Source organism: Grammomys surdaster, unplaced genomic scaffold (assembly GCF_004785775.1).
Source record: "Grammomys surdaster isolate TR1022 unplaced genomic scaffold, NIH_TR_1.0 127, whole genome shotgun sequence".
Classification (NCBI taxonomy): Eukaryota; Metazoa; Chordata; class Mammalia; order Rodentia; family Muridae; genus Grammomys; species Grammomys surdaster.
This window is the reverse complement of record NW_021604585.1, coordinates 5,550,791-5,575,863: the sequence shown is the minus strand read 5'-3', so window position 1 is coordinate 5,575,863 and position 25,073 is coordinate 5,550,791. Positions and strand designations below refer to the sequence as shown.

At 47.9% G+C, this 25,073-nt stretch overlaps 2 protein-coding genes across 5 annotated transcripts in view; one reads left to right on the top strand and one right to left on the bottom strand.

The window, feature by feature from the left end:
* The window catches only part of Esr2 (estrogen receptor 2), a 58,731-nt gene extending 52,107 nt beyond the window's left edge, over nt 1-6,624 (top strand). For 2 of the 3 annotated variants that reach the window (XM_028789896.1, XM_028789887.1), the window contains 2 exons: nt 4,808-4,988; nt 6,248-6,434. In XM_028789896.1, the coding sequence (XP_028645729.1) occupies nt 4,808-4,988; nt 6,248-6,434 (368 nt within the window). Of the gene's footprint in view, nt 1-4,807; nt 4,989-6,247 lie in introns of all 3 variants that reach the window. The other variant, XM_028789877.1, reaches the window with a different exon arrangement.
* A 390-nt stretch (nt 6,625-7,014) lies between these two features.
* LOC114640748 (nesprin-2-like) overlaps nt 7,015-25,073 on the bottom strand; it is a 154,360-nt gene continuing 136,301 nt past the window's right edge. For both annotated transcript variants that reach the window (XM_028789805.1, XM_028789814.1), the window contains 14 exons: nt 24,681-24,863; nt 23,405-23,542; nt 22,306-22,500; nt 18,311-18,593; nt 17,718-17,786; nt 16,688-16,827; nt 14,882-14,990; nt 13,780-13,982; nt 12,549-12,749; nt 11,578-11,706; nt 10,033-10,224; nt 9,345-9,416; nt 8,682-8,725; nt 7,015-8,106 (listed from right to left, as the gene is read on the bottom strand). In XM_028789805.1, the coding sequence (XP_028645638.1) occupies nt 7,884-8,106; nt 8,682-8,725; nt 9,345-9,416; nt 10,033-10,224; nt 11,578-11,706; nt 12,549-12,749; nt 13,780-13,982; nt 14,882-14,990; nt 16,688-16,827; nt 17,718-17,786; nt 18,311-18,593; nt 22,306-22,500; nt 23,405-23,542; nt 24,681-24,863 (2,181 nt within the window). In that variant the 3' untranslated portion in view covers nt 7,015-7,883. The remainder of the gene's footprint in view (nt 8,107-8,681; nt 8,726-9,344; nt 9,417-10,032; nt 10,225-11,577; nt 11,707-12,548; nt 12,750-13,779; nt 13,983-14,881; nt 14,991-16,687; nt 16,828-17,717; nt 17,787-18,310; nt 18,594-22,305; nt 22,501-23,404; nt 23,543-24,680; nt 24,864-25,073) is intronic.

The following is a 25,073-nucleotide window of genomic DNA, read 5'->3' as shown; positions in this document are numbered from 1 at the left end:
CATTTATCGATTAGTGTGTACCCATGTGCTACATCAGTGAGCAAGAGTATGGATGCCCAGAGTTTGGATGTGGTTGGTATTCCTGACTAGAGAGAGAGAAGTACAGGAAAGCAAGTATCTTGAGATGATTTTAAATTAGTTTTAGACATTTCATATGTGCACTCCTCCTTATAAAAACATGACATGGCAGGTGCCCATTTAAACACGTGCCTCCTTTTCCCAAACTAATTGGTCACAATGGCTCCAGGCTCTGTCTGGGACTGTGTCCAAGCTCATAGAAGATCCTGGGTCTACCCTTCCACCCTTGGTGATTATGCTGGCTCACAGAGAAGGACGACTGATAACCAACCATGCTTTTTGAAGGGAGTTATACACTGCCAGTGGGCATGCCTGCTACTGTAATTCTGGTTCTAAAGGCTATTTGAATGACAACTTTATTAACAAGAGAATACCACAATCCACCCATTTAAAGTATATAATTTAAGCTCTGTGTGGTGGTGTACATCTGTAATCCTAGTATTCAGGGGAACTATGAGTTTGAAGCCAGGCTGAGGTGTATTGGAAGTTCTAGGTCAGCCTGGGCTACATGGCAAGACCTGCTTACACATCCATGGGATTAGCAAGCAGATAGGGAATTCTGATGCTCAGCTGGTAGGACTCCCGTTCATGGCATGGGGCTTCCTCAGTTAATCCTCTCTGGGGAAACCTTCGTAGACATGCCAGAGGTGTGCCTCATCAATGCCCTAGGTTCCTTCGTCCAGTTAAGCTGATCATTACAATTAATCACCACACCCACCCTTCCTTCACCCCATGTTAACTGCCAATCTGTTTTGTCTCCCTGGATGTGTCTGTTCTAGAGGTGATTTCAAATAGAAGGATGGAAAAGGGGCATGTAAGTTAGGGCTGTAGCTCAATTCTTCATGGTGTGTGTCTGTAATCTCAGGATGCAGGAGTAGCAGCAGGGTCAGAAGGTCAAGGTCATCTTCAGCTATGTAGGGAATTGGAAGCCAACCTCATGGGCCATACCCTGTGTTGGAAAAGTGTGTTCTTGCCAGGCAGTGGTGGCACACACCTTTAATCCCAGCACTTGGGAGGCAGAGGCAGGTGGATTTCTGAGTTTTAGGCCAGCCTGATCTACAGAGTGAGTTCCAGGACAGCCAGGAATATACAGAGAAACCCTGTCTCGAAAAACAAAACAAAACAAAAAAAAAAACAAAAAAAAGAAAGAAAGAAAAGAAAAAAAAAGAAAAAGTGTGTTCTTTTGTGACTGTGCATAATATACAGGGTCTCTCTATGTATCCCTGGCTATCTTAAAACTTGCTATGTTCACCAGGCTAGACTCAAACTCACAGAGCTCCACCTGCCTCTGCCTCCCAAGTGCTGAGATCAAAGGTGTGTGCACCACTATGCCCAGCTCAAAAGTCTGTACATTTTTAAATTAATGCTTTCCTCTGTATGTACTTATACAACATATACAAACATTATGTTTATAATCATGTGGCTGCCTTAGAATACACAAAAAATGTGAACCTGTGTGAATCTAGTCTAGTTGTCTCTGTACATAAACGTGCCCTCTGTGTCAGGCGAAGTAGGAGGTGATAGGGATTTGGTGACAAATGGCAGGGTCTGTGTCCTTGAGTGCCGTGTTGGCCTTGATTAGGGTCAAGGATAGGTGCAGGGATGTGGAAGGACAGGGCAGACATCCTGCACTCAGAGGAAAAAACTCAAGCTGGATGTAAGGCTGGGGCTCAGGAGAAACTTCCAGAAGGAAGTTCATGACCAGGCTGAGATCTTTAGAGGAATGGGTATAAATAGGAAGGCAGGATGGAGAAGAAGAAAGACTTCCTTTGCAGAGTATAGAGAATGCCCAGTGTGTCAGCTGTGCAGGAAGTTAGAGGGATTCCAGAGTGGGAACTGGGAACAGAGCAAGGAGCTAGCTCAGCCGGTGGAGTGCCTGCCTCCTACACAGCAAACCCGGGGTCAGTCCCCAGCTCCGCAGAAACCGGGCGCGCTGACTCAAGTCCACCTCACAGTACTAGAAGGATGGATGCAGGACGATCAGAAGTTCAAGGCCATCGTTGCTCACATCAGAAGTTCACAGCTACCGGGGCTATGTGACACTATTTAAGTGGGGATGGGCTCGGTGAAGATGGCTGAGCAAGAAAAGGTTCCAGCTACCACTAACCCTGACAGCCTGGTTTTGGTGGCAGGGACTCAGAGTGAAAGGAGAGACTGCTGCACATTGTCCTTTGGTGTCCACATATGTGTTATGTACCATCCCCAATGCATTAAAAAAAAAAGTCAAAAAGAGACCTGGGTCCCTCAATGGCGGCACGAGATCGAAGGGATCTGCTCTGTCTCAATGGCTGTCATTCAAAGGAGCCACTGGAGACCTGAAGTTGGGCTGCTTAGGGGTGACTGAGTGGCTTGTTGGGAGGGGCAGGTAGAGATGAGAGTCTGAGGGTTTGGAGGAGGTGAGAGGCAGCTACAGAGAAACAGATCTGGTGGTGCTTTATTTATTTACTGAGGCACCAGGGTTCACACCCAGGCCCTTGTGCACACTAGGCAAGCAGGTACACAACCGCTGACCTCCATCCCCAGAGTCTCCCTGTGTGGCAGTGGCTGGCCTGGAACTCACCGAGATCCACTCGCCTTGACCTCTCAAGTTATACGAGTTAGCCTTGTCAATTTGACACAAACTAGGGTCACCTGGGAAGAGGAAGCCTCAATTGAAGAACTGTTGACAAGTCTGTCAACACTTTTAAAATTAATGATTGATGTGGGAAGACCCAGCCCACTGTGGCCATTCCTAGGCAGGTGGTCCTGAGTGCTATAAAAAAGCAGGCTGTTGGGGAGCAAGCCAGTAAGCAGCACTTCTCCATGGCTTCTACTTTAGCTCCTGCTTCCAGGTTCCTGTCTGTTCTTCCCTTGATCTCGAAATGTAACCTGTAAGGGGAGGTAGACTCTTTATTCCTCTAAGTCGTTTTGGCCAGTGTTTTATCACAGCAAGTGAGACCCAGAGTGCTGAGATTAAATGGGTGACACCATTCCTAGCCAGCCCTTGGTTTCTTTCCTTTCCCATTTTTCAAGGCAGAGTTTCTCTGTGTATCCCTGGCTGTTCTGGAACTCACTCTGTAAAACCGGTAGCCTCAGAGATCTGCCTGCTTCTGCCTCCCAAGTGCTGGGATTAAAGAAAGGGGTGTGTCACCACTGGCTGGCTCAGCCCTTGGTTTCTTGAGAGAACCTTGTCATCTTAAATTACCATTGTCACTTCAAAGGGAGTAAAGAATTAGTTTATACTGAGCCCGGTATGAGTGGCTATGGCCCGGCAGGCAGCACAGGTCCGGGTTTTAAGAACAGCATGTGGAAGTAGTTTCATGAAATTTTTATAGTTACAGGACAAAACGTTATAAACCCAGGTATTTACCAAGTGCATTGGTGGGAACAGTAGGTTGCAGCAACCAGCAAGCTAGTGCTATAGGTCTCAGATGCTGCCTGGCGCCATTCTCAGCTTCTGGGTTGGCGGGAAATAGTGGTCTTCTGAGTATATGCACCAAAGGTTATACCTAACAGTCAAAATGGCAGTAGGCCAGATGGAGAAAGTGGGCCATGAATCAGAGGAATAGAGATGGCTCAAGGTAATGTTGGTTCTGAATCTGCTACATCCGGTCTTGGGACAATCAGGAAGATCTAATCAGTCAATCAGCCGTATAGAATCGTTAACACAGGTTTGGCTTTTTTCTGGGAACTTTAGCTTACAGGCATCTGGGGTCTCCCTGAACTCTGGCCCTCTAGCCGCTGTCTCTCAGGTGAAAAGTGGAACATTCAAATATGTATTATAAGACACTCTGGAGGGCCTCCAGGGATGCAGAGAATTGCTATATCTGAATCACTGTGCTTCAGCACGTCCCTTGCTGTAACTGAGTTGGGTGGAATTAAACACAGTTGCTTTCATTGTACTGAAATGTCAATAGAACCAGAAAGCAATTCCTTCTGGTCCAGTTCAGTGGTTAACGGGCACTAGATGTCCCTTCGATTACGCCGCAGCCACTTCCGCAGCACCCTTGTTCACGTCACGATTGTTGTCTATTCTTATTTAGGAGTTTAAAGTCTGGAAGAAGAGTTGTTTTAGGAAAGGGAGAATCGGGGCTTAAGTAGGGTAGGGTTGAGGTTCATCTGGGCTGCTGTTTGGTTACTTCGTAGCCATTGGAGTATCTTAGAAACCCCAGGTGGGGCATAGCAGAACAGGGTAGGGCAGTCTAAGGAGGAGTGTTCCTGTAAGCTTTGCTAAACCCGGAACTGAAGTGGGAGGAGTACTTTGGACTGGTCAGAAGTGGCCTTGGGGACACATATGCTGGGAGGGGGACACAGAGTTTCATGGCATTGGCTCTCGGTTTGTTTTCTAAATGCTGTGATGAGCCCTCCTTGGAGCCAAGTGGAATCAATCTTACCTGACCATCGTCATGAAGCCATTTGCTGCAAATATGAAGCAGAATTACTTGATAGACCAACTGTCTTGGCAAGGTCACAGATCTGACCTGGTGGACACCTGGAAGGATCATTTATCTACCCTGTATCCAACCAGGATTCCCTTTCAGCTTGGTGATGAGGTTTTGCTCTTGGGGGAAGAACCTAGAGGGAGGTAGTTCCCCATTCTAGTTAGCTTGCACTACACGTATGCATGTGCAAATTAGAGTAGCTCTGGTCCTCCCCCTGGGAACCAGGAGTGCTTAACAGTTAGTTGAGCATGTGGCCTCAGTTTCCTTTTCTCTGAGCAATGACTTTGGGGCTCTCCTTCTTTGTCCAGGTATGTACCCCTTGGCGACAGCAAGCCAGGAGGCAGAAAGTAGCCAGAAGCTGACACACCTTTTGAATGCTGTGACAGATGCCCTGGTCTGGGTGATTGGAAAGAGTGGTATCTCCTCCCAACAGCAGTCAGTCCGCCTGGCCAACCTTCTGATGCTTCTTTCTCATGTCAGACACATCAGGTACAAACCCGTGGGACGCTGCTCCGGTGGGGTGTGGGCAGAGCATGCGCTCAGGGCTTTGGGAAAATGTAAGCAAGTTTGCATAGATATGGTAGAATGTTTGAACAGGAAGGGCACACCATCAGTGTATGCACCTGTGCCAAAGCTTGGTGCATAGCAGGTGTTGAAATGAGTGTCACATAGCACCTGATAGGATTTTTTGAGGCAGCTGGTGGGACCCACCTGGATGTAATTTAGTCTTTAGAATTTGTTTATGGAGTCCTAAAATGGGCACTTGTCTCTCTAAAATGAGTTGCCACCTTCCTTAGACCACCCAGGGCCAAGGCCTGAAGTTATTTTCATAAGGATGCTAAGCCTGGCTCTCCTGGTTGTCCTTCGGTTGAGGACTGGGGATGTGCACCGAGTTGTCCTTTAGATTCCATGGCATCAGGGTACCAAGGATGAGACCTAAGAGAACGTCCCAATAGGCTGAGGAAGCAAGACTGTGGATGGAACCCAGTCCAGCTCAGCAAGTGCACAGCATGTGCACTGGTGAAGAGGTTGTGATGAAATGGCTATTGTTGGTACAGTGACGTTCAGTGGCTGATGTCACCCAGGAGGCGATGAACACTGAAGGTAGTGCTCCCCAAGTAGGAAGCTAGAAGAGCCGTGGGGAGGACAGTGTTGAATCAAGCATTTAACAAGGAGGAGGAAAGAAGAAAGATTTCTTCCTGTTTTGTTTTTCTTTAATGAACACTTGGCCCATTTGAACCCTTTGCAGAACAGAGGTCAGCCTATCCTTACGATGTGTGAGTTCACCCAATTGCTTATTTGGGAGTTTATTCATAACTCCCAAATCAGAACATGTGACTCTTTTAAGGTCAAGCCAAGAATGGCACACATTTTCAGTGTCTTGACATGTACCTTCCCAAATGAGTCAGTCAAGGAGCTAGGTGCTTCGGGTCTCCCAGTGTGAAGAAGCCTAGTTACAGTCACACTCTTTAGATCCATGGTTTTGTGGCTTTTGTGCTTGTTATGAATGAGCTCGTGGTGCAGCATTGGGTGGTGAGCCAGAGGGGAAGATGACATCACGTTTGCCCTTGAATGTAGACTATTGAGGAAGCTGGATTCGGGAGCTAAAGAACAATGGGGTGGGAGAGGTACAGGGAATGTGGGGGTGGGGCAGGGTGGGCTGGCTTTGTGCAGGAGTCTTGGGGACTATTTCAACATTCTCTTGGCTATCTGGAGGGAAGCATTCTGAGTGCCTTTCCCCCCCATAGTAACAAGGGCATGGAACATCTGCTCAGCATGAAGTGCAAAAATGTGGTCCCAGTGTATGACCTGCTGCTGGAGATGCTGAACGCTCACACACTTCGTGGGTACAAGTCGTCAATCTCCGGGTCTGAGTGCAGCTCAACAGAGGACAGTAAGAGCAAAGAGGGCTCCCAGAACCTACAGTCACAGTGATGGCTAGGCCTGAGGTGGACAGGCTACAGAGATGGTCAAAAGTGGAACATGTACCCTAGCATCTGGGGCTTCATCTTAGGGCTGCCTTGGTCACGTACCCCTTACCCACACTGTACTTCCCAGGAGTCAGGGTGGTTGGGTTGTAGTGCTCTGGACAGTGGGGTATATTGGTGGTGACTGAATGGTTTCTGGTGGCTACTGTGTTAGGATCTGGTGAGTCCTGGAGGGAAGGGAGACAGGCTAAGAGGAGGAGGCTGTTCCTGGCAAGCAGCCAGAGGACTTGAGTGACTCAAATGGAGGCTAGGAAGGAAAGTTCAGGTTGTCTATGGGTCCACACGAACATGTGGTGGCTACAGCCTCACTGAGATCAGCTGAGTCTCAGGGAGACAGAGATGGGGGTAATCTGGGGGAGGGGGAGTACAGTCAGCCTACCTGGGTCTGTGCCACAGGTGGAGGCTGCAGGGTCCACCATGGTAGCAGTGGGTGGGATCAGATGAGTCTAAGATAATATTTGTCGTATTTGGAAGACTAAGTGCGCCATTGATCTGCTTTCTAACAGAATCCAATACACAAGCTGGCCTTTTTTTTTTTTTTTTTAATGAGAAACATCTGAGTTGTACATATCACAAATAGTTCCAAGTTGCTTTACCAACCCCCTGGTGGCCAAACAGCTCAACCAGACCTGAAGTGTCTCTTTAAACATGAAAAGTCTTAAAAAATTAAATTATAAAAACATCCCTATCAAGACTGTAGATTGGCATTTACTGTACATTAGTCAAAAGCTCAGGCTAAAATCTTTGTTTTTTAAAATCAAAGTTTACATTATACATACAGATTCAGTGTTGTTAAAAAATATGCACAAGTAACGACATCCATGCAATAAAATTTCTTTAGAAAAATTTTTTTTTTTTTTTAAGAAATTTTTAAAGCAATGTAAAAGAGCTGACCTGGGTACTGAATGGGAGATTTTGGCTTATAACCTGGGAAGTACAGACTATTAGCTGATTGGAGGAAAACTGATTCTAAATATTTAAAATGTATTTGAATCAACCAATCAGCTCAGTGCACAGAAATTTCCGAACCATTACTAAGGTAGGGACCTACTAGATCCTTGGATGAAGTTCATTTATGTGCCAAGCACTGTTGTTCATGGGCCTTATGAGCTGTGCTATAACAGTGTTTTCCAGACTGTGCGGCTCTTCCAGAGTTCTCTGAACCCATCTAGTAACTTTATCTGAATGCCAGGTCCTGCTGTACTTGATTCTCTGTCCCAGCAGAAGGACATCTTGTCTGAGTTGTCCTGGGCTCCCAGAGTCCACTTGGACAAGAGGAGGGAGGTGTCCGCAGCAAATCCCTGGCTAAAAGTCACTCCCGGATTGGTCTGATACCACGAGCTGAGCACCTGTGGCTGACAGGCTGTCAGCACGGCACCACAGCAGGCAGAACCCTCTAGGTGGGAGGCGGCCCGTTGGTGTACCGCAGCATGGGGTAGAAGGAGCGGGCGAAGTTGTTGGCCTGGGTGCAGCTGTAGTCATTTTCAGAGGCAGGCAGAAGGCAGGCCAGGAGCAGCAGCAGCAGGAGCAGCAGCTGCAATGGTAGGGCTGCCCTGATCACCCTCGAGAGGAAGGAGCGCCTTGGCTGTGAGCTGCCGTGACTGTCGAGGTGGGGCATCCTGCCAACAGAGAGGTGGGGGGGGGGCACTCATCAGGAGGGTTCTAAGGCACACTCACCATCATCTGACTATGTGCTTATGGAAAAGAAATCAGGGCTCTGGGATGTGAGGCTCAAATAAGCTGACAGCTGAGGTGATGGCTGGTTAACATGTAAATTGACAAGGTATAGAATCATATAGTAGATAAGCCTTTGGGTGTGTTGGTGAGGGATTTTCTAGGTTAGGCTAACTGCTCTGGGAGTGGGAGGCACTGTTCCATAGGCTGGGGCTCTGAAACGGAAGGAGAAAGCGAGCCGGGAACATCTGTTTGTTCTTCTGGCTGCTTCCTGACTGTGGGTACACCATGACCAGCGCCTCAAGTTCCTGCTGTCAAGAGTTCCCTGCCACGATGGACTGACTGTACCCTTGGCACTGTGAGCCACAATAAACGTCTTTACTTCCATGGCTTTGTCAGCGTGTTTTGTCACAGCGATAGAAAAGTAACTCGGGCAGCTGGGGGGCACTTCTGGAAGAGAAGCTTGGTCCTCTCCACAGGAACCCATGGGGTGTCACCGTGGGAAGTGTAACCCCATTACCTGCTGTCTGCCTCCTCTTCCTCTTCCTCTTCCGCTCCAAACTGCTAGAACAAAGAAGTCCATAATTCAACATGTCCTCCCTTAGGTTAGCTACCCCTTCTCCACCCTCTCAAGGTCTAGAGTCACACCACGTGTGACTCAACTTGATGACCTAGGGAGTGAGGTCTGTTAAGCCATCAAGATTTTCATATTTTAGTTTACTGATCTGATTTACTGGAGACATGAGGAAATCCCTCAGTAGAGGTCCCCACCTACAATCTACTATGACGTCAAAAAGTAACCCACCAGGAGAGAGCCTTTGAGTCAAGTCTTAAAAAAAAATCATTTTTTAATAATCATTGTAAAGGGCCAGAGAGAGAGCTCAGCGTGTAAAGACACTTTCTGCAGAGCCTGATGACCCAAGTTCAATGTCCCTGCCCAAGTGATGGAAGGAGAGACCCGGGTCCGACAACTTGTTCTGTGACTTCCATATGCAGACAGTAACATGTTTGTATATACGTACTCAAAAATAATTGTTATTAAAAATATTATAATTTCTTTTGGCAAGAAGATTGGTTGAAATAGATTTGTGCTATCACAAAAGGTCCTTGGACTCTCAAGATTCTGCCATCTTCCTGATTGAGAGCCAGGCCGGGTATGTTTTAAGGAAGGAAGGGCACTGACCTTTGCCAAGGCTGCTGGAAGCTGTTTGCCTGAGTCCACTTCATCAAAGCTGGTCAAAGAATCGTCTGGATTCTGAAAGCCACACCCAGTTGTTCAGTTTAGGGCAAAACAAAGTTGGAGGCAGCCTCCTGTACTGTGCTTTACGAACTCTTAAAAGAGTAGTGTGTACCCATCCTAGCTTAAGTCCTTCCAAGAGCTCTCTCCTCCCGTGGAAAAGACAGACTTTTTCAGACAAAAGGCCAAAGCACTGGAAACTCACAATCCCAACTGGCTGTGAGTCTCCGTCCATCACTGATGGACTTATGTGACTGCTGCAGCCGGGGTGGGGGGGAGGCCACCGTCTGGTATGCTCGTTGGGTTACAGCACATTTTCAAGAGAACTGAAGCTCAACAGAAAGTATAATTAGGGAGGAAACCAGGACAGAGAGAAAGTGAAGGCTTGTATCCAGCATGAAGGTAGAAAACATGGCGGGATCCATCTTGCATATTCCTACTGATAGATGTGATGGTTATCTGCCTTTTTCCAAATGACAGAGCATTTGCACTGGGCTTATACAACTAAAGCCGCACAGCCAGGAAGGGGCTGGAACCTTCACACTGACTGCCTCTCCCACAGTGAGGCTGCAGCCTGCCACCCCACCTGCCTCTTCTGAGGTATCTTGGCCACTTGGCAAGTGGACTGACTCACCAGGCTTCCCTGCAAGGACATCAGATCTTGAGCCACTTGCTCTCGCAGCTGTTGGAGTTTCTTCTCGATTACATGGACCTTCTCTTCGGCCTCAATGTAGTCTTCTCCGTGCCCCTTAACCAGAAGGCTGGAGGAAATCTCCTGCAGGGAGTTGACTTGAGGCTGACGGTCTATCAACTCCTTTTCCAGTTGCTGAAAGCAAAATGGTGTAAGACAGTTGTCGGAGGGGAGGATGGCACGGCTTTCTGTGTTCTGGGATGAATGCTAGGTACAGCTGATTCCACAAATTTCTTTGGTTTGTTGATACCAAGTGCTTCACACTATTCAGAGAGCAGTTGAATAGGTTGTACCCAGCCCCTGTTTTAATTCCTTTGACCTCTAAAGATACTTTGATTTTGAGAAATGAGGAGAGAAGTGAAGAAGTGTGCTCTGAAAAGCCCAGGCCCCTTATACACTCGGGCAGGCAAACTGAAGCCAGTATACCAAGAGCCACCAGGACGGTCACTCAAGGGCTGTTTTCCTGCTATGCAGCTACCTTCATTCAAATTAAAAGAAGAAAATCAGTTTCAATCACATTCTAATCCCTTGGTAACCACCTGAGGTACAGTGGCATGAGATACCCACTCACGTACAAAGTTCTCTTGGACACTGTTATGTAGGGAGTGGAACTCTACAGAGATTTTAGTATAGATTTTTTTTAAAGCAATGCCCAGCAATTTTAAATATAAGATACTGAAAATTAAGCTACATGTAAGCTGATAGGTTAAAAACAAGTTCCTTTGAGACATGTCAGAATGTATAGGTCTCACCTTGGCTTATTAGTGAAAAATAATCTATAAAGACACAGTTACCTCCAGAAAATAGGACATTTCTACCATGAATATAGAGAATGCATGCAGCCCATCTTGGGCAGTATGCCCTCCCTCATCTCTCAGGCAAACAGGACAGTCTGCCCTCTGTGCCCAAGCGTCCTGTACAAATAGCCTATCAGCCATGGATCAAAACACACAGCAAAGAATTACAGCTGTTCTGAATATGTGAATACTTTCCTTGTTATTATCCTTAAGTGTGGCACAACAGGTATGTATACAGCATTTACACAACTCATTATATTAAGGATTGTAAGTAATCAAGAGAGGCTTCAAGACGTATGGCAGGATTTGTGTAGGTTATATGCAAATATATGCAAAATACGCATAAATATTTACATTTACGTAGACAAAACAAACATTTTACCTGGCGGACTCAAGTACCCTCAAATCTGGGTATGTGTAGGAGTGTAAGACCACTGGATATCCAAGGGTGAATAATTAATAATGGAAGAAACATGCTTCAGTGGCCTTGACTTCCAAAAAGTACCTTTAGTACGCTGATGTCCCTTATTCCTGAGAATCTTAAAAGCATCTGGCTCTGGCTCCTCACCTTTCTGCATGAACTTGTGAGTCACAACCACCAACAGTGCCCAGAGCAGCACTGGATGAAGCTGCCAAGGACTCTGACCCACGGAGGTATTCAGTGGCTGGTGGGACTGCAGAGGAAACTTACCATTAGCTCTTTCTGACACTCCAGGAGGACCTGGCGGTCGGCCTCTGGGCTGTTGACATGTGCCTTCTGCCTTCGGCTCTCTGCACTCGCTAGCCACAGGAGCAAGTCTTGACTCAGTTGGTGAAAGTCCTTCAGAAACAACACTCGTGAGAGCCCTGTTCTTGGTGGGGGCAGAGGGAGGGAGCGCCTAGAGGGAGCTGCCCACTCATCTCCATCAAACAGTAAGCAAAGGACCAGATTTCAGTGACAGGCCAGGGACTCAACCAAGGAAAGAAAAAGCAAGAAGAGTGTACACCTGGCTGAGCCCTGGGAGGCATCACATATAAACTGATACCGGCAGTGGGGGTGGGGTGAGGTGGAGTGGGAGGTGGGCGGGTGTTCTAGGTACTGATTTAAATGTGAAGACCACATATGTTATTTAACCCACTTCCCAGATGCAATGGTTGTGCCATCCCACCCCACATGACAGGCTGTGATGGGCTCACGTTCCTAAAGACAGCCACAGAGCTAACCGATGGTGGAGAGCAAACGCACGCTCAACACTCATGGGGGCTGGGTAGCAGGCCAGCATTATACACATCACCTTGTTCAGTTCTTTAAAAAAGAGCCCTAGAGTCAGGCTCAGGTCTCAGAGGGAAACGCCGAGGTCTGGGAGGTTCAGGGAACTCAAAGTATCAAACGGCTCCCGTAATCAGGGCCAAGTCAATGATTCTGTCTCACAAGGGACAGAGAGAGACCATTTCCTCAACCAGGTGGCATGTTTGCTGTGACCCTTACTCCCAGAGTGGACATGAGCAACAGACCTGGAAATGCTAGGTAAACACAGGGTCATTTTAATGGCACTGGGGGGAGGGGAATTTGCTTACTTTCTAGCTCAAGCCAACCTGGGGATGGTAAAAATATCTGCAGCTCCTAGCATATGGGCCAGGCTGCTGCTGGGAAGGACAGGGCCCTGGGCTGAGTCAACATACCTGGCACTGCATGAGTGACTGTCGTAAGTCTGCTCGCCAGCTGTCCATCACACCCTGGACCTCGTCCCAGGACACGCTCAGCTGATGGAGCCTATTTTGGAGTTCTGTGGATTCGGGGCTCTGGCTTGGCAGATATTCCTTGTGGCTCACATGGACAGAGACCATTAAAGCCTTGTAGGTATCGAAGGCTTTTAATATCTCCTAGGGAAGAGATCAAGTTAGGGCTTCCGACAACAGGGAAGAGGGGCTCGTTCAGAATACCTGTAAGGGACAGACCTCCTCCACGCTTCTCCGAGCAGTGGGTACCAAGACGAGACAGAGCTCGCCTGTGAGTGGCTGGGAAGCATCAGCTGAGGGAGCTGCCTTACAAGGTTCGTGAGCTTGGCTGGCCAGCAGGGCTGGGGAGGCCTGCTTCTGACAGGCTTGACCGGAGGCATGAAGAGACAGACCCTACTGACCTCCACAGTCCCTTCTCTGTCACTGGCTTAGGGACAGTCCAAGGTAAGACTAAAAGTTTTCCAGATAAAGACCATGTAGCTACTTTGCACTTGGCCCCTAGGGACCTCAGAAACATCACTCCTTTTGGAGAAATGGTAACCTCTGTATCCGCAATGGGAAAGCACAGGTGTGAAGAGAAACTGGACACCCTCAAGACTCCTGTCTTGGGTTTCAGGACCTCAGACTTATTTGCTCAGGGCACCCTCAAACTGCAGGGCTCAAGCTGCCCCTGCCCTGTACCCTGGGCTGGTGCTCTTGAGGCCTTGAGCTGATGATATGAATAACAACTCTTTAACTGTATCACAGCGTAGCCACAGGAGTCGGGCCTCAGGACTCCTTAGCCAGTGAGCTGATCTGAACCCTTCCCAGGAAGGCTCCACTGCTAGCCTCCTGTAGAACTACCACATACAGGTCAGAAGGCTGGCTTTACGCTGCCTGATGCTGGCTACCAGCACTCAATCCTCAATCCACGTCTTTCCAGCCCTGAGGGCCTGAGTCATATCTCTGCTGTGGTCTTCTAGGTTTGGGGATTTTCTGTAGACACTCTTGTCTTGTGAAAAGAGAAACCTGTGTCTTGGGCCTCACTGAGGTAAAAGCCACTAACCTCCGCACATGCTACCCGTATGCTACCAGCCACTCCAAGCCCAGATCTGACCTATTTGCCCAGCAGCACAATGCTAACTCTTTGAGCCTGCTCTGATCGCCTCTCCCCTCCACCCACGGGTCCACTCACTTGCAGCCTCTTCACCCTGAGTGCCATTTCCTGGATATCGGAGGGAGGCTCTGCCAACCTCAGAGCTTCCAGCTCTGCTCCAGTCTTTTCGAGCCAGGCAGTGATGCTGCCGATATCAGAATTGAGCTGCTGCACGTTCTGCTTTAATCTGAGCTTGCTGTGAAGCTCCTGCGCTTGAATCAGCTCCCACGTGTCGAAGGCACCTGGAATCCAAAGCTGCCAATTAAAGCAAGCAATAATACAAGCAGATCTTCTCAGCTCAATAGAGGGGAGGCGAGGGTGCTCCTTGGAGGAGGACCAGAGCCCTCACATCTGGAATCTCCAAGTTCTGATCCAAGGCTCATCCCCTCCACTCCCACAAAGGTGGAAGGAAGTGGAGACAAAGGGTGAGGAAACCCAACCTGTGCCCAGTAGGTCTTCTGGCCTCTGGCTCAGTATTTTAGATAGCGTTGCTTTGATTCATAATGACCAGCACCATGTAGTCAGCTATACTTTGCACCTAGCTCAGCAATGACCTTGGTAATTACTGGACTAGCTTCTGAGGCACTTGAGACAATATGCTAATCACCACCTTCCATCTTGTTTTTCCTTACATGGCGAGTAATTAAAACATGCATTTCATAACCAGGTGGTGGTGCACATACCTTTAATTCCAGCACTAAGAAGGCAGAGGCAGGCGAATCTCTGAGTTCAAGGCCAGCCTGGTTTACAGAGCAAGTTCTAAGACAGCTAGAGCTGCACAGGGAAACCCTGTCTCAGAAAAACAAAACATGCATTTTGTCTTATGGGGATCCTTTGTCACTCATTGTGTTTCCAAAAGGCCAGGGATGCAGCTGTGTAGGACACGTGTCTACCAAGCCTAGCCCCAGCACTACAAGAAAAAAAAATCCAATTTAAAATGAGATGGCTGTGGACTCATTCAAAAACACAAACTGGCTCATTTCAAACTAACTGAGGCTGTTGTGGGGTGGGTTCAGCAGTCTTGGTAAATCACAGCATTGCTTGATCCCCAGTTAATGTTCTATCAAGTGACAGCTGAAGCGAACACCTAGGCCCAGACACCAAGCTCCACATCTCCTGAGGGCTGCCCGTTTTTTGGTACCTGGCTGCTGTCCCGTTAAAGTGGCCAGCTGCTCATCTTCCTGCTGGGCGCTGTCCTTTGAGCCTCTTGAGCCTTCTTTGCTGTCATCTTGACCTAATAGCAGCTTTACCTGGAAGGAGCCAATCTTTAGTTATTTCTGTAAAATCCTAAAGAGCGCTAAAGAACATCTGGGTTCTGTGGACAGTTCCCACCAATAGGTGACCAATGACTGACATGTGTCATCATTGTACCTGTCAAGGTTAGTAAGGAAGCAGGCTGAGGGCAGAAAGCCAGCCACGGCCAAGGAAACGGTGGCACATCAACGAGGGGCGTTTAGTGGCCTGTTTCTGTATCTTCCTACGGGTCTCCACACAAACAATGGGAAAGTCAGAATGATCTTATGAGACAGCTCCTGTGGCAGCACTTTTACATTCCTGCATTGTTTTACAGTGTCCCCACCCCTCTGTATCACCCTGTTGAGGTGTTCAGCATTTCCCTCACTGTGAATGGGAAACATCGGCTCATTCGCTTCTCTTGGTCATTCATTATCAAACATCAACGTACACAGTGACTCTTTTGCTCCCACAAAACTCATTGGCCTATTACATCAGACCTTTCCAAAAACAAATGGTTCCCTCTTAGAAAAGCTGCGCTTTCTCTGGATCTTGTCCACCGGGCTTCTTTGTGTGGGATGCAGTAAACGATACTTTGTATCTCTGGTAACCCGTGTGGTTTCACAGCCAGTAGAGAAGCTGGGCTGCTGAACTTGGGAAGGTGAGGAACACAAGCCTAACGCCTGAAAGAAGCCGAACCACAGGGTAGGGAGAGGGTTCCAGGGCTGGGTGAGGTTTCCTTCCAGTCTTGGGCTGCAGCACCGATGGAGATAGTAAAAGCGGTAGCTGTCAGCTAAGTGAGAGGAGGAAGAGTAGGCACAGCCACAGCTGTGTCAGATTTGACCAGTTAAAACTGTCCCCAATTACATAGTAACAGTCACTCCCAGACACAGAAGGCACTTTGGCCAAACCCACTGGTCCTCCACCTCCACTTGTATTGCCTACTCCGAAAGATGTCTGTGTCGCTACACTGCAAATGACATTTTCACCTCAAGTCCCTCATTGTAAATGCTCTGAGCTAACACCTATCTCTAGCGGCTGCCTCACCAGAGCACTCCAAGAACTCCTGCAGCCAAGAGGTGCAGGGGTAATTGTTGTAATAAGCACCCCAATACAGTGTTAGTAGGGACACCCTGAGGGCTTCCTCCCTGTTACACATCAATCCTAATGTACGAGGTGGGTTCATAATCGGGAGAGGAAGGCTCACAGAGCACTGTATGCTTCACTGTCCTGGCTTGGGAGCCAAATCCAGGTCTCATGGCCACCAATTCAGATTATGATGAAGTCCTGTTTTGTTTCCTGACGTGCAGTCAGAAGGCAAATATAGCACAGATTTGAGAGGCGAGAGGCAGCTCAGGAAGGCTCTGTTATTTATATGGATAATTGCTGCTAACAGTAATAGTTCTCTTGTTCTCACTGTTCATCACCTCACTTTCATTCAGCACACATAAATTTTGGGGCTGGAAACCTTTCTTTCAATCTAGTCTATTTGCTGGGTTCTGCTGAAGCAGGGATACCTGAGAAGAGGGCCTTGTTCTTTGGGTGGTGCTGGGACTTGAACTCAGGTCATGCTAGGCAAGCTCTACCACTGAGTGACATCCCTTCCCTGAAGTCCCTCAGAAGAGATCCCATCACTATATGAGCAAAACAGATCCAGAGAGACTGGAAATACCCGCATGCACCTGGCCTATGTTCCCAAGGAGTCAGGACTTACATAGGCTGGTTTGTAAGGCGTGCTGGCATCTGCGGGGATCGGTGCCACAGTCCTGTCACCGTCCATGTGTTTGTAGTGATGTTTGGAATGGGAAGGGGTGTCGGGAACATGCCACGGGTGGCCCTCAGAAATGGATTTACCTAAAACAAAGCGTCACCCCGAGTTAGAGTCTACTCTCCAACCAAAGGATTTCTACTTAGTGACATAAACATGGTCACAGGTGACATGGCATCAGGTTATAATACCAAAATGAGTTCTGCAGCTTTCCTTGCAAAGCATGCAATGTTTGCAAAATGTCAGTATGTCTTGGGAGGGGATGAAATGAGTCATGCAACTGAGCAACATGGCACCTTCACGAGGTGGGACCACAGCGGAGCACAACGAACATATATGTGATTGGCTGCAGGATGAGCGGCGTTCTGGATGGAGCTGGTGTCTGGAGTTGTAGGGATGCTAGGCAGTAAGGTTAGGAGTGGGGGGGTCAAAAGGACAGGAGGCCTCCGAGCGGGGTCAGGGGGACACACAGCGACTGTGTGAAGATGGACTTAGGGACCAAACAGCTGCTGATAGCCCTCCGCTACCACTGAAGAGAGGGACAGGGTGGGGTGTAGGATTAAAGTGGCAAATTGAAGAAAGGTTTCCTCTGCCGTGGCAAAGGCAATGGTCCTTTCTAACCCCAGTTATCCATCTTAGGAAATCACCAGAAGCAAGGAAATAGTCTGAAACCAAGCCACCATGAAGAAAGCTTGGCCCATGCTGAAGGGAAAAAATAACAAAGGCACTACGACAGCAGTTCTTTCTGCCGGCCTGAAAGTGGGTGGGTGGGGGGAGGGCGTCGAGAGCACTCTGGTATGTAGGGAACACGCAGGTAAGGGTGAGTACAGCAGTGTAAATACACCATGACACGAAGACCAAGGTGCATGGTGTCCACAGAGGCACAGGTCAGACATGACACGGGAGCAAGGTTTAGGATGCGGTGTGTGCCATGGGATGCGGCCATGTTGAGACACATGCATAGGCAGGGGCCTACCAGAAGATGCTTTCAAAGATTTTGTGGTCATTTTAAGATAAGCCTCAGGATTTTCAGGGATTTCTACATCTGAAAAAGAATAATGTCATTGTCCTCACTGGAGGCGCCTGCGGAGTAATGCCCAGGTAGTAAGTCGACACAGCAGAGACACTGCCAAGGGGGGGAAGGAAGTTAACTACTCCCTGTCTTCTCAGTAAAAGAACTTTAAAAACCAAAAGGACTTCCCCCCACCAGTCAATTCCTGTTCATCGTAGTGCTGCGTTAGGGGCACATGTGATAAGAAGGGCCACACTCAATGTATTGGTAAGCTTTGATAATGCTGCAGAAAAATCAATTGAGGAGCCTCCCATTGGCTAGACTCATCAGTGAATGGCCCTAAAGTCAGAGTGTGAATGTCATCCTACTATAACAGTAGCTAGCCAATTCTCAGGTGAGGCAAAAGGTAGGCAGGACAGAAGGCAGAAAGCCACAGGCCTGCACCAGCCATAAGCTGAACTCTGAATCACAGAGAACTTTTTGTGTCTCTATGGTGCTAGAAATACAGCCAAATGGGTTAAGTTCACAGGCCCCGGGAAGCCGCCTTTAGCCTTTACCTGACAGTGCGCTGTAGAATGGGCCCTCCTCGTCGTCTTCGTGAGAAGATGATCCCCCCACATCACCTGTGTGGTCCCACTCCAGGGGGATAGAGTCCACACTGACGGGGGTCTCACAGCCAGACCGCTCATGTCCCAGAGCTGGTGGCACAAGGTGACACAGTGACTGGGAAGATGTGGGCTCCTCGCTCTCTCTCCTCTTACACCAGGAGTCAGCCGGGATCTCCCTTGGGTCTTCTATGTCCGGCTCATTCTCAGATGCCTCCTTCTCATCATCTAAGCCCTAAACGGGAGGACCCTGGTGTTAGGATGAGCTAGTTGAAAAGCCACTGCGGTAGCAAAGAGCTTTGGAAGTTTGCCTGTCTAGCAGCTGGCACTGACATTTTCAACAGCATCTTTAGGAACTGGGGGGTATGTGTGGGGAGATGGCTGCAGGTTAAGGGGGGAACCTTTCCTACACATTCATGAGGACCTGAAGCCGAATCCTCAGAAGCCAAGTGGGAACCAGGCATAGTATTCTGAGCGGCTCAAATCTCAGCACTCCTGTTAGAGGCAGGATTCCTGTACAGTCATTGGGTGGCTAGCCTGGGGTCTACAGCATATGATGTACACAGCCGGGAACAAGTTGGAAGGTGAGGATCAGCAACTGCAGATGCCCTGGGAACTCCACACGTGCTCCACGATACACTTACACAACACCCCCCTCCCCCACACACACACTGTATTTTAAAAGTTCTCAGGTCTTACGTATGGTTATTCAGCTTTGAACAATCCACAATGGGGTTTGGAATCTGTGTTTTAAAAGAACTATAGCTTTTTTTCTTAGCAGAAAATAAAAAAAAAATATTGAGTAAAGCTGAGCATCTAGGCTAAGTTTATCTAGAAGAATGGCTGCAGGGTCATAGCTGACAGAACCATGTCTTCTAGTTTAGTCTCTGTGTATGTGTCTGTGTGTACACCCGTGTGTGTGTACATCTGTATGCAGGTGTGTGAACATCTCTGTGTATGTGTATGTACATCTATGTGGGTGTACATCTGTGTGTATGTACATCTGTGTGTATGTGTGTGTAGATCTCTGTGTATGTGTGTGTATATGTACATCTCTGTGTGTGTGTATGTACATCTATGTGTGTGGACATCTGTGTGTGTGTATATGTACATCTCTGTGTGTGTGGACATCTGTATGCAGGTGTGTGGACATCTCTCTGTGTGTGTATGTACATCTCTGTGTGTATACATCTGTGCGTATGTGTGTAAAGAGCCTGCAGGTTGGCAGTAGGTATTGTGATAATTACTTTTGATTCTTGACTGGGTGAGATTTAGATCCACCACAGAAGCACATCTCTGGGCATGCCAGTGAGGGAGTTTGTGGATTAGGGTGACAGGGGTGGGGAGACCTATGCTAAATGTGGGTTGATATGAATCCATGGGTCCCAGATAAAGAGGAAAAAGTGAGCCAATGGCCAGCATTTGTCACTTCCTGCTTCCTGACCGGATGCAAGGTGCCTCAAGTTCCTACCACTGTGCCCTCCTTCTTTGCCGTGATGGGCTGTACCCTTGTGAGCTAAAATAACCCTTTTCCCCGAAGTTGTTTTTGTCAGATATTTTATGTCTGCAACAAGCTAAGTTAATTAACACAGAAGTCTTCCTCACTTGCATTGTTTCTCCAACTGAACTGAGAGCTGACTGATTCAGCTGGACTGGCTGGCCAGGAAGCTCCAGCATCCTGTCCTGGTCTCTTCCAGCAGAGGTGACAGGTGCCTAATGCTGTGCCAAGCTTTTTACATGGGTGCTAGGGATCCAAACTTTGTTCCTCACACCTAAGACAGAAAGCACTTTACTAAGCTGCCTCTGCAGGTCTCATTTACGCCTTTTTAAATTTTCTAATTTCATAGTGTAGTGTCTCTGCAGCTTATATTATCGTGCTCTGCAGAGAAAAATGACTGTAAGCCAATACCTTTAAAAATGAGGACTTCTTGGAGACTCTGTGAGGCTGCACTGACCGAAAAACAACTGCATTCAAAGTTGGCCAAGCTGGACCACACAGAAAAGAAACCATTCAGCCAATCATGGTGGCCAAAAAGTAACTGTTCTGGCCCAGTAAGATGGGGACGGAGAACGAGGACCTTGGCTCTAGGTGGATCCCCCCCCAAACCACCTTGAATTCAGGGAAACATCAAGGTTCCTTTGGAAAGCTGGTACATTTGACACTTTAAACGTGACAACAGCACCAGACAAAGACATTGAAAGCTTCCAGGCATGAGGGGAGAGGACAAATCACATCCCCAAGCAGCTATAATGCATATCATCCAAACTAGACAGTTTTCAGTGAGTACTAGAGACCACTGACACTGGCCAGAAAAACCCTGTCCTAAGGATTATGGGGGCAGAGAGGGGAGCATAACTCCAGGCACCATCCTTCCACTGCTAAGTATCTGTAGCTCTAAGTCAATAAGAGTGAAAATGGAAGAACTCCCCTGCCCCTGCCACCATTTTGGTTCCTGTTACAGTTGTACTTTTTTGGCACAATTTTTTCAAATTAGTTTCTCAATCAATCACCATCTTGAAAGAGAACATTCTAGAATACATCTCTGAGAAGCATGGCTGCTGCTATGTATCATTAAGGCACATATGAGGTACTTCTCCTTCAGAGGTAGGATACCACACTGCCCTACACTGCAATTCTAGAGCATACACTTTAGAAGCACTACTGAGACTTGATCCACTCTTCCAGCAGTGGGCCAAGAGGCCGGCATGACACAGCTCTGTACAGAAATGCATGCTTAGGGTTTCCTTTTCATTAGACAAACAGTTCAAAATTAGATAATCTACTTTTTTCATGAACAATTAAAAACTATTATATACTAAGGAAAGAAAGAAAAGAGAAATGCAAAGGAAAAAAAATCCCCTGGGGGCTGGAGAGATAGCTTAGTGGTTAACAGTACATACTGCGTTTGTAGAGGACCTGGCCCAGCTCCTAGCAGCCACACCAGGAGGCTCACAACTGTCTGTAATTCTAGCACCAAGGGATCTGAAGCCTTATCCTGCCTCCAGGTGTTCTCTACTGAGATTGAAATATCCATCCTGAAGGGAAGCTTTTTAAACAGGAAGGTATGCAACTCAAAATAGCTTCAGGAAGTTGCGGAAACTGACCAGATTCACTAGGCCCCTCCCTTTCAGAGTAAGCAATAAAATCTGGGTGCTTCCCCCCTCAACCCCCAAGGAAGAAAGCTGAGCTGCAAAGAAGACTGGGACAAGCCAAGCTGTAAAGAAGGTTCCTGAGGCTAAAGCAACTATCTGGAGGAAGCAGAAATCAGCTGCCTGCAAGAGGTTTAGACTAGAGTCACTTGGAAAGAACATTTTCCAACCTGGTGAGCTGCCTGCAGGCTGTGCAGTGTGGGCCAGGTTCCCAGCTTTTGTGAGCTGTCACCCATACTGGGGTGGACTTTGGGGATGCAGCTCTCTTTGAATCATTTCTGCTCCTCTAAAAAAACCCTCACCTATATTCCTATAAGTAACCCTATAAAACTCATTGGTTCACCAAGCTGGACTTCGATGGTATCCGTGGGCTCCCTGTGTAAGGTGAGTAGACATGTGTGGCTCAGGAAAAGTATTGTCACACACAGAGAGGCACCTGCACTCATGTGCACAGACCAATAAGCATATAAATAAAATAAAATATAAAAAACAAACAAAACCAAATCCTTAAAACGTAACTCCACAGCCATTGGGTTCACACAAAGAGCGGGGGCAAGCAAGACTCAACATCAAACTAGCACATTACCAAGTCTGCCATGACTGGATAGGGAGAGCTCCATGGAGGGATGGAGCTGCTTCCACACCCTGGACCACAATTGAATGGAGCCCTTTTTAACTGTAAGTAATCATGGGTCCAGTACAAGGTAATCGTCCCGACTCTTCAAACCTCGAGTACGATGTACTCACTGAGGAGCTGGGAGCCCTGGTTGGTGGGTTACTGGGGTGTGGGTCCTTACTGGGGTGTGGGAGGTCAGGCGGCGGTGGAAGCGAGACACTCTGCCGAACACCTCCTGACAGTAGCGATGCAGTTCCTCCAGCTCGTCCTCGATCAGGACGGCGTCCAGGGGCTCACTCTTCTGAATGAGCTGCTCCCCAAACACGATGAGCTGGTCGATCTTGTTGGTGTTCAGTGTGATCTCCTGTTGGAAGCCCTGTTTGGAAGGTGAGAGAGAGACTCTTTCCTTGTGTCATGTTTGTTGCGTATGACAAGACCATATGGAGGCTCGGCGGTGGCATTAGATGTCATTACAGTCTTGTTTCTTTTCCCTTTCTGATTTGTAATTGGTACAGTAGCATATACTTTTCAGGAATTGACAGTGGCAATCAATTTAAATAAAACAATTCTATACTTTTTTATTTTTTTCAATTTAAAAAATTGTAAATTTGACCCAGATGGCTATTACGGGGGAGAGAAGGATTCATCTTCTTGACACTTGGTGGGAACAGAATAGGCATCTGCCTTGGTGGACACAGAAACCACAGTAAGTGCCTGTTGTATTAAGAGGCAGGGGGTTTTCATTTGGTGATGTTTTCTAAGCAAGGAGAGAATGACTGAGGGAAGGCTGGAGTGTGAGGCTTAACACAGGGTACATGCCTATAATCTCATCACCAGGGAGACTAAGGCAGGATGACAGTCATCTGTTTGAGGCCAGCCTGGGCTACATAGCAAGACACGGTCTCAGAAACAACAACCAAAAAAAATACCCCAAAACTTCCAAACTGACTATAAACAGACATCTATACCAGTGAGAGCAGAGATGTGTTTACTCTTGGCCCAACCAGTGACACTGAGCCGACCCTGCATGGACTCAGGTACCGGAGAAATGGCACCATAGAAAGTTTAGACCGGAACCTAAAATGAGCTTTGTCCTTGGAATGAGCTGTCTACTAAAAGGCCCAGTGTCCCCAGAGTAAGCAATATAAGTATATAGGTAAAGTGTAGCCTGTTGCCTGGAGAATTCTGGAACGTTCTCCGAGTACCAGCTAAAACTGGCACTTGGCCAGCTCTCTTCTACAGAGATACCTTTTCACAGATGCTGAGGAAGCAGCACTCACGTTCAGTTGGCGCATCTTATCTTCAGCGTCACTCTCTGAGAAGTGCTCTACGTTGGTCAGCTGCAGGTCCATTTCTGTGAGCCAAACCAGAATGCTTTCCCTGGTGCCCTCAAATTCTTCCCTCTGGTTGGTGAAGTACTGCAAAGGAAGGAAGACCATGCTGGCACCGCACTGTCATGTTTGGCTCAAAGGAGAGGGTACTAAGAACTATCAGACAGAACCCTGTCTCTGGAGTATCCCAGACCTCTCAGCACTGCATCTGGAGCCTAGGGTCTTGTCTTGTACCCCACTCCCACAAATACTCTGGTCCTTGGCTTCCACCCCAGAAAATTCGAGAGTTTGATAATATGCAACATATTTTCTTGGATCCATGGAGGAATTTGAAATTCTAGGTTCTCTAGTCTAAATCGGGATCTTCTTGTTTACAGAGGATGGGGACAGGTTGCCCAGGGACCTTTCTTATTAGTCTGCAGTTTCTTTCCCATGAAAGAAAGTTGAGCAGCTTCAAGCTAGGAAGGTGCTCATCTAGGCAGAAATGGTGGCACAAGCTTGTAATCCTAGCAGCTAGGAGATGGAGGCAGGAGGATTATGAGTTCTAGGCCAGTCTGGATTACATGGTGTGTCTTTGAACACAGACACATGATCATTTAAAGGGGACACATGGGGCTTAGGTGTGACTGTCCCACTTACTCTTCAGTAATTATGAACTTGTAAAACAGACTCATTCTCTCCAATGAAAGGGGTCTCCCAAGTTACCACCTCCTTTTAGGAGGGCTATAAAAATAAAAACAAAAAGTAAGGTTCTCATCTTCCTAGACCAGTGTGCTCTAAACCACAGTTACTGTACCAACACTCCACATAACAGAGTGGGTACACTGCATACTTCTGATGCAGGGCTGATAAAAACAGATGGGCAAGCCAAGGTTCTTGCAGACGCGCATGTGTGCTTGCCCTGGCCCAGGAAAGCAGTGCCCCAGACTCTGTGGACTGTCCCTGTGCCAACATCTACACCATTGGGTTACAGATGTTGTAAAGAGAGACGTGTTTTGCTAGCACAGCTCACACAAGCAGGCTCTGCCTCAGAAGCCCTATGCAAATCCCTCTTTAAAAATGAACATTGGCAGCCACGGACTCCTTTGTGTGGGAAGAATGTTACGAAAACTCAGGCTTTCAGTGAAGTCTACCTGCTGCCGTGTTGCCAGCCCGCCACGGCGTATCACATATCACCTCTCTCTAAATATCTCCCCCAGCACCCTGGGACCCACAGGCAGGTTACCCTGAGTCTCCGTAGGATGGCTGTGACCCGCTTCTGCAGATTGTCCCAACGCTGGTTACCCTCATGCACCATCTGTTTCAGCTTGCTGGCTGTGTCGGTGCGGTTCTCTCGAGCCAGCCGCCGGTACTGTTTGTTGATGAGCTCTAGCTGTGTCAGTCTTTCATGAATCTGTCGCTGAAAGGCCTGTGGCATGGAGTGGAGGTCAGTAGCAGATAGGCAAAGGGCTGGGAACCCCCTACTTTGCCAACCCTAAGTGGCTTGTTTCACTCGGCAGCTGCCCAGGCCGTAAGAACACATCCCAGGTCTGCAGGACTGGCTAAGCACAGGTGCTGCTGTACGTGATGTTTCTGGCAAAGCTGTCCTAACGGCTGGTGGCAGTGACTATGTTGGGAG